Raw genomic sequence first — 9,259 nt, forward strand, 5'->3', positions numbered from 1 at the left:
CAGCGCCTGGAGACCACGTGGGCTCCGAGGCGACCCCGGGCGCCCTTGGAGGGCCTTGGCTGTGTGGGTCATGGCCGGTCCCCTGCGGGGCGGTGGGACAGGGGCTCTGGACCTGCTCCGGGCCCTTCCACGTGTGAGCTTGGCAAACCTAAAGCCGAATCCAGGCTCCAGGAAACCGGTAAATGGCTGGTGGCGGTGCGGGGACGCGCAGGGGGAAGGGGCGATGGAAGCGGCCTGTTCCTCGCCATCGTTCTCCCGCACTCTTTGCGGAGGGTGTTGGGATAAACGTAGGGTTGCCGAGCCCTTGTTCTCAACTGCACGGAGAACCCAATTCGTAACACGGTCCCAGTTCGTAATAAGGTTCATATGGTAAAGCGTGATTCTGTAATTACGGCGGAGGCGTGAAGTCGCAGGAGCCACAAAATGATGGCCTCGTTCAGAGTTGGATTTAAGATGAGCTACTTTCCCGTTAACTTTATTTTCGTGGGAAAGATTTGAATTGATTACGGTAGTTGTCTTTTCTGCAAATCACTGAATACAGCTAGAAAAGCTGTCAGTTGACATACTGTCATTTATTTAACTTTAAAAATATTTTGTTTCCACCCAGCGTGGGGTTGGAACTCATAACCCGGGACTGAGCGCCAACACACTATTATTTAAAGAATCGGTTCGTTTTCACGAAGTGACAGGAAGTTAATTTGGGGAAAAAATACTTTCTTTACAAATTAAGGTTTAAATAATACACATGGGTAACGATTATGTGTTTACAATTAATTACAAAATAAGTGTTCTTAAATACCGTGTAAACCTTGTTTGTTGTGGATGTTTGACTCTAGGATTTTTTTCATTTCCAGCCTATCCTAGAGTCCTTACCTCCATTCCGTCCTTGGAACTTTTCCTTTGAAACACAATTTGGACTTTGGTTACAAGAATTCACTACATTTACAGAGGCAAGGATGCTAACTTAAAAGCGGAGGTTAGAGCAGTTAGAACAGAGCTTGGCACATAGTGTTAGCTGTTAGTACTGGTTGATTGGATGAATGAATGGCGTTTCTTTTCCTTGTAGGAAAGACGGCGAAGAGGTCAGAGAAGAGGTCGAAAATGTGGCAGAGGCCATAAGGGAGAGCGGCAGAGAGGAACCCGGCCCAGACTGGGTTTTGAGGGAGGCCAGACTCCATTTTACATTCGAATCCCAAAATATGGGTTTAATGAAGGTCATAGGTAAGGTTGCTTTGCTTTTTAAAGTAAAAATCCCTAATTTTCACTGACAGTCCACCCCCCCCCCCCAAAAAAAAACACAATTGCTTGGTAGAAATTTAAATTCACTTTGAGGTAAACTTTTATTGCTGTTTCTCTGAATCATTTTTGGTAATGAAATTTGGCCTGGATTAGGAGGGGAAAAAAGCCCGGACTTGATGCTCAGACCTGGCAAAGGAGGAGATGGTAATACCAGCTCTTGTGGTTGGCTAGAGGCTTAGCAATAATGTATATAAAAACCTGGGTAGTCACCCAATAAGTGACAACTCCTCTTGTTACTTTGAGCTCCGTTAACGCATAAGTCACATTTGACAAATTTGTTTAAATGAGTGAAGTAAATGCTTAGAGAGGCAAATTATTTTTAGTGAAATGAAGTTCTGGTTCTGTTTCATTGCCAAAAAGCAAGCGATATTGTGTGATTTTGTTGCACTCGGGATGGTTTTATTTTTGTTAAATCATGTAAATCGAGGGAGGAAAATAGAGGACAAAGCTTTGAGTTGATCGGAAGAACTTACGGGAAGAGCCGTTTGAGTGTTCCAATTGTTACTTTGTTTTGTAGCTTCAGACGCCAGTATCAGCCTTTGAGTCTGAATAGATTGCAGTATCTTATTGATTTGGGTCGAGTGGATCCTACTCAACCTATTGACTTAACTCAGCTTGTCAATGGGAGAGGTGTGACCATCCAGCCACTTAAAAGGGATTATGGTGTCCAGCTGGTGGAGGAGGTAAGTCTGGATGAGATTTGTTGGTGTCACATAGAAGGCTATTTCTGATTACCATATAATCAACACTCTGCCTTTTTAATTTTTATTTCTTTAATTAATTTAAAATTTTTTGAGAGAGCAAGTGAGCGAGGGGCAGAGAGAGAGGGAGAGGGAGAGAGACAGAGAGAGTGAGAATGAGTGAGTGAGTGAGTGAGTGTGTGCAGAGCCTGGAGCAGGGCTCAAACTTACCTGGAGTGGGGCTTGAGGTCACCTGAAGCCGGGCTCGGACTCACGAACAGTGAGATCATGACCTGAGCTGAAGTCAGCTCAGGTTTTTTGCTTTCTTTCTTTCTTTCCCCAATTTTTCTTTCTTTCTTTCTTTTTTTTTAAATGGTTATTTATTTTGAGAGAGAGAGGGCAGGAGAGGGGCAGAAAGAGGGGGAGATGGAATCCCAAGCAGGACCCCACTGTCAACGAAGAGCCCAATGCTGGGCTCTTGAACCCATGAACCTCGAGATACGACCTGAGCTGAAATCAAGAGTTGGACACTTAACTGGCTGAGCCACCCAGGCACCTCCCCCCCCCCCCCAATTTTTATTTCTTTTGAGTTACCATATAACCATTACACTGTGTTATACTCAGTTGTAGTTTGAGGAAGTTGGCATGGCCTTTGTCCTTGGTTCTGGGGTGCTCTGCTGTGTATCGATTCAGCTGGCTCTCTCCCTTTGATTCTTTGCTCAAAATGTCATATCTGGGAGATCTTTTCTGACATCCTTTTATGAAAGAATACTCACAACTCCCCCCCCCCCATACTCTTGTCTGCTTTACCCTGTGCAAAGTATTTTTCTTTGAATGTATAAACACCTGACCTTTATTACCAAGTAATGCATTTATTTTTTCATACTCTTCTTCACACTATAATGTAAATTCTATGTCTAAATGTAATGACAAGTACTTTAGTTCATTGCTATATTTTCAGTATTGGAAATACTGGCTCATAATAATTAGTTTTATGGAGACAAGGAATGAATCAAATCTAATTCTTTTTTTTTTTTTTTAATTTCTCATTTTTTCAATATGTATTCATTTTTGAGGGGGGTGGTGAGGGGCAGAGAGAGGGAGACAGAGGATCTGAAGCAGGCTAAGTGCCAACAGCAGGGAGCCTGATGTGGGGCTTGAACTCACGAACTGTGAGATCATGACCTGAGCTGAAGTCAGATGCTCAGTCGACTGAGCCACCCAGGCACCCAGAATCAAATCTAATTCTAACTGCAGCAAAACCTTTTTCTATTTATAGAAATTGGCTAAGAGTTTCATAAGCAGTTAAATTTCTTCATTAATACTTTTGTTTCTTGTAGGTCAGGAATACAGCTATGTGAGTAACTTAGTGTCCACTAGAGGGAGGCATGTGTTTATGGAAAAATCTTTTAGGTTCCTTTGAAAAAATGAACCTTGTGGATAAAAGTTTTCCAAATAAAATGATTTGAAAATAAAATACAAAATACTCAGTTAAGCCTCAGTATTCTATTCTGGGTATATAAGGGAATATACATATAAATTAATATGGAAAAATCTGTGACCTTGTCAGCCAATAGACAGCACATTCCAACAGCTCTCAGGCATGTATCTGTATTAACTAGGAAAATAATCCTGAAAACTACACCAGGGCAACAGTTGAGTAAGTACAGTTACAGTCATTTGTAGCTGTAAATTGGTTGACCTTTTCTGGATTTTAGATTTGCAATAAATAATGGTAATAATTAATCCATAGCACAAAATTACCAATTTCAGAATATATGTTTTCAAGGAATAACAAAAAAAGAAACTTAACTGATATAAAGACATTCCTAAAAATAGTATTTATAATACTGAAAACACCAGAATTAACTCTAATGCCCAAGAAAAGGAAATAGTTGGGCAATTTGGAATAGTAATTAAAATTCACAAATAATATGGCAAGACCTTATTTATTTATTTATTTATTTATTTATTTATTTATTTAAATTTATTTGTTTTTGAGAGAGAGACAGAATCTGAAGCAGGCTCCAGGCCCTGAGCTGTAAGCACAGAGCCTGACATGGGACTTGAACTCGTGAACTGTGAGATCATGACCTGAGCTGAAGTTGGACGCTTAACTGACTGAGCCACCCAGGCACCCCAAGACCTTATTTTATTGAGCAGAGGTGCCATTGATTAATAAAATGCAGACCAGTATCATAGATGGAAAAAAATGTGAGAATATGCATCTTATTTGGTGGAATATTTGTGTCTTACTTGATGGCATGGGTGAACCTATTTTTTTTAATGTTTATTTATTTTGAGAGAGAGACAGAGCAAGTGTGATTGGGGAAGGGACACAGAGGGAGAGAGAGAATCCCAAACCGGTTCTTCACTGACAGAGCAGGGCTCAATCCCACAAACGAGCCCTGGGATCCCATGATCCCATGTGAGATCATGACCTGAGCCAAAACCAAGAGTCAGACACTTAACTGACTGAACCACCCAGGCACCCCAAAGGAGTGTTTTTGAAGTACATTAAAGCTTCATAATTAATAAAAGGAACTTGATTGGGAGCCAGCCTGATTCAACCACACCAAAATAGCAAAAAAAAAAAAAAATTCTATTACCACAAAATAGTAATACTACCATCTTTTAATTCAGAATCTGTTTTGAAATTAGAGTAAAATGTAGTACAGCCTAATTAAAATGACCAAAACCAGAACTTTAGGAAGTTCAAGTCTACCTTTTTTAGTGTTGATTATTCTAGGGAAAAGTTCTTACTTTTTTTGTCCTTTTAGAGGCTGTGATAAAATCAGTAGTAAAAGCAGAGTGAATCTTTTGTCTAAGAGGCAGCTTATCCCTCCAAGATCAGATATTGTCAGAATTTTAAAAATTAATTAACAATTAATTAATTTTTTAGGTTTATTTATTTATTGAGAGAGAGATAGGGGCAGAGGGGCAGAGAGCATGAGAATCCCAAGCAGGCTCTGCGTTGTTAGCACAGAGCCCGATGCGGAGCTCGAACCCGTGAACTGGGAGATCATGACCTGAGCCAAAATCAAGAGTCAGACATTTAGGGGCTCCTGGGTGGCTCAGTCGGTTGAGCGTCTGACCTCTGCTCGGGTCATGACCTCGTGGCTCGTGAGTTCGCGCCCCGCATCGGGCTCTGGGCTGACAGCTCAGAGCCTGGAGCCTGTTTCCGATTCTGTGTCTCCCTCTCTCTCTCTGCCCCTAACCCACTTGCATTCTGTCTCTGTCTCTCTCAAAAATAAATAAACATTAAAAAAAAAAAAAAAGTCATTTAACTGACTGAGCCACCCAGGTGCTCCAGATTTTTTTTTTTTTTTTAATCTACACACAACAGGGGGCTCAGATATAGCCCCAAGATGAAGAATTGCATGCTCTACTGACTGAGCCAGCCAGGCACCTCTGTTGTCAGATTTTTATTTTTCCACTGGTTCCAGCCCACTCATCCCATGATTAAAAATTTCTTGGCCTCTTGCTAACTTAGGGATAATGAAGAGTAATTTCTATCCATCTCAGTATGGTAGAATGTTGTGTGTAAGAACACAAATACAGGCGTCACCCTGAGCTGTGGCCCGCACTGCGATGCTGGGCACGTTCCTGGGCCTTTGCTACCACGAGCTGGCCACAGCCTGGATTCCCACAGCAGGCATGTGGGGCACTGTGGGCACGGTAGGGCTGGTATGGGCCATGGACTGCCAGCTGATTCTGGACTGGGTGCCCTATACTAATGGCAAGTTTAAGAAGGATGATTAGGTAAACTGACCCTTCTTGGATCCCTCTGATGTCTGCTGGTATTGTCTCCTTCCATGTTAGCTCCTGCTGTACCTGGAACAGCCCCCGCCCTCAGGAAAGGCCCCAAGGATATCTACAGCATGACTTAGGACTCCATGTTTGTGAAAATGGCTTTCATGTTTGAATACACACAGCATTAAACCTTGCTCTGAAAGAGAACAAAACAAAACACATGCTGTGACTGGACTCCCTGGGTTAGAATCCTAGCTGTGTGATCTTGACAAGTTGCTTAACCTTTGTGTGCTTTGTGTCCCCATCTATGAAGTTGGTGTAGCAATAATTTTGTCATGGGGTTGTCGGGATTAAACAGTCCACTATTAATGAAATACTGGGGATGGATGCTTGTGTTGCTGTCTACTAAATATGTAGGATGAAAACGTAGTCGTCCTTGCTTACGGAGAATGAAAGTTGGTAAAACAAGATAGCCTAAACAAACGTAAAAGAAATGAATGTTGTTTGGTAGGACCTGGAAGCAGAGGTATTTAGAGTTGGAATTACTGTAACATTGTAGGCATTTTGGAGGAGAAAACACAGTGTAAAAAATTGCCATAATTTTATACTCTACTGTTAACCGAGCTACCTACAAACAGACTTTGCTTTGCCATGTCACAGGGTGCTGACACCTTTAAGGCGAAAGTTAATATTGAAGTACAGTTGGCTTCAGAACTAGCCATCGCTGCAATCGAAAAAAATGGTGGTGTCGTCACTACGGCCTTCTATGATCCAAGAAGCCTGGGTAAGATGTCCCGCAGTCCCTTTTTTCTCCCTCTTCATCTCCTACTGGCTGCCGTGTGAGGATTTGAAAGGCCTCATGGCCCTCTGACTTGTGGTTAGGACACCTCAGTCTTCTGTTTTAGGGTTTCCTGTTCGTGGTGTGGCTTCTAGTATTCCGCAGTCACTATGTCATGAGCAGGTTTTTATTTTTATTTTTATTTTTTTTAATTTTTTTTTCAACATTTATTTATTTTTGGGACAGAGAGAGACAGAGCATGAACGGGGGAGGGGCAGAGAGAGAGGGAGACACAGAATCGGAAACAGGCTCCAGGCTCTGAGCCATCAGCCCAGAGCCTGACGCGGGGCTCGAACTCACGGGCCGCGAGATCGTGACCTGGCTGAAGTCGGACGCTTAACCGACTGCGCCACCCAGGCGCCCAGGTTTTTAGTTTTAAACATGGGACTTACATATGATATTATATACCATGTTTAGAAATTCACTCATTGTTGGTAACCCAGAGGTAACTTTGATTTTCAAGATCCAAATTTTGGAAAGTGAAGTATTTCCATTTGCTTACTTAAGACAAGTCTTTTTAATAATAATAATAATAAAAAGTTCTTGGAAGTTCCCATCTTGGTAGTAGTTAAAAATTAATAATCAAAAGAAGGGCACCTGGGTGGCTCAGTCAGTTGAGTGTCTGGCTTCTGCTTGGGTCATGATCTCACAGTTCGTGAGTTCGAGCCCTGCATTGGGTTCTCTGCTATCAGCACGAGAGCCTGCTTCGGATCCTCTGTTCTCCTCTCTCTTTCTGCCCCTCCCCCACTTGCCCTCTTTCTCTGTCTTTCAAAAATAAACATTAAGCACATTAACAATTAAAATCAAAAATAAACATTAAGCACATTAATAATTAAAATCATATACATATAGCAGCTATTTGTATCTTTTTTATTTAAAACCTTTTCAGACATTCTGTGCAAACCTGTTCCATTCTTTCTGCGTGGACAACCCATTCCCAAACGAATGCTTCCGCCCGAAGCACTGGTACCGTATTATACAGATGCAAAGAATCGTGGTTACCTGGCGGATCCTGCCAAATTTCCTGAAGCAAGACTTGAACTTGCCAAGAAGTATGGCTATATTTTACCTGATATCACTAAAGATGAACTCTTCAAAATGCTTAGTACTCGAAAGGATCCAAGGCAGATTTTCTTTGGTCTTGCTCCTGGATGGGTGGTGAATATGGCAGATAAGAAAATCCTAAAACCTACAGATGAGAATCTCCTCCAGTATTACAGCTCATGAATTCCTTCCAAGAAAGCAGAGTTGTAAAAGAGTTCTGGAAGAAAAGAGACTGAAACATGTATATTTTCATCATCTTTTCTCTAGTTGTAAATTTTCCATGTAGTCCCGTTTCCATTTTTATCTAAAATTAAAAATGCAGTAAGCAAGGCTGTATAGAGGAACTGAATCTGTGCGGGTTCTTTCTCAGTTAAAGAAACAAACCCCCTGGTTTTCTGCCAAAGGAAGATTATAACTCTTAGGGGAGCGTTCTTTTTTTCATGATCTTTTTGTCCAGGTCTGTGTTATCATTGTTGCAAATCAAAATGAAGGTGCAGCTGGAATGGGATTGATGGGTGGGCCTGTCAAGGCTAAGCAGTTGCTACTGGTTGCCCATCTTAATCAGGGGCCTCAGGAAGCTCTATCCAGTGTCAGGATGGAAAGCTTTCAACTCCGGATTATTAAGATTTGGGATAGGAGTTTAAGATTTAAGGCCAGTGAATAAGTAGTACAATATTTGCTAGCAAAATTGAAATAATTCCAAGCGAATTCATTTTCTCAAGTCATCTGATAAGAGTAGACAATAATGATTAAGCCCTTAGCCTTTTTCTTGAACAAGGTAAGTGTTCTAACCGATATTTTACTTATTTCATAGATAGTGGAGACCTTTGTTTTTCATTCATTTTAAATGATTTTTGAAAAATTGTCCAGTAATTATGTAAGCCATAAAAACAGCTGGTATTGTGAAAATTAAACTCAGTTAATGTAAAAGTTTCAGCAATCTGTAAGCTTATTTAGCTTTCCAAAGTTATGTCGTATCTAAACCGTACAGAAACGCAATTTGTCCCGCTGCAATTAAATCTAAATAATTCATGATAATTTTTCCACAGCAAGAGTAAAGTGATTCCTGGCTGTTCATTTTCTTAAAATAAAAAAATTAAAAACCTAAATGATGCAATATTTTGTTCACTTGTCTACCTTCTGTATTGCTGATCTGAGATTCAGTTTATAAGGTAATTTATGTACCAAGAGTATGTTATTTATTTATTTATTTATTTATTTATTTAAACTTGTTTTATTTTTTATTTTTTTAAATTTGCATCCAAATTAGTTAGCATATAGTGCCACATGATTTCAAGAGTACGTTCCTTAGTCCCCCTTACCCATTTAGCCCATCTCCCTTCCCACAACCCCTCCGGTAACCCTCCATTTGTTCTCCATATTTATGAGTCTTTTCTGTTTTGTCCCCCTCCCTGTTTTTATATTATTTTTGTTTCCTTTCCCTTATGTTCATCTGTTTTGTCTCCTAAATTCTTTTTGATTGCTGAGTAATACTCCACTGTGTGTGTGTGTGTGTGTGTGTGTGTGTGTGTGTGTGTGTGTGTGTGTATACACACCACATCTTCTTTCTCCATCCATCGATGGACATTTGGGCTCTTTCCATACTTTGGGTATTGTCAGTAGCGCTGCTATAAACACGGGGGTG

At 40.9% G+C, this 9,259-nt stretch overlaps 2 protein-coding genes across 2 annotated transcripts; both read left to right on the top strand.

Annotated features, from left to right (window-relative positions):
• On the top strand, positions 1–8,723 carry MRPL15 (mitochondrial ribosomal protein L15). The gene is made up of 5 exons (XM_047842915.1): positions 1–178; positions 1,067–1,221; positions 1,817–1,982; positions 6,393–6,516; positions 7,460–8,723. The coding sequence occupies exons 1-5, from the start codon at positions 71–73 to the stop codon at positions 7,795–7,797; spliced, it is 891 nt and encodes a 296-aa protein (XP_047698871.1). The 5' UTR covers positions 1–70; the 3' UTR covers positions 7,798–8,723.
• Positions 5,238–6,386, top strand: LOC125156714 (cytochrome b-c1 complex subunit 10-like). Its single transcript, XM_047842916.1, has one exon. It carries the CDS (start codon positions 5,571–5,573, stop codon positions 5,739–5,741), a length of 171 nt encoding a protein of 56 aa, XP_047698872.1. The 5' UTR covers positions 5,238–5,570; the 3' UTR covers positions 5,742–6,386.
• Positions 8,724–9,259: the final 536 nt, after the last annotated feature.

The sequence above is a fragment of the Prionailurus viverrinus genome, chromosome F2 (assembly GCF_022837055.1).
Source record: "Prionailurus viverrinus isolate Anna chromosome F2, UM_Priviv_1.0, whole genome shotgun sequence".
In the NCBI taxonomy this organism is placed as follows: domain Eukaryota; kingdom Metazoa; phylum Chordata; class Mammalia; order Carnivora; family Felidae; genus Prionailurus; species Prionailurus viverrinus.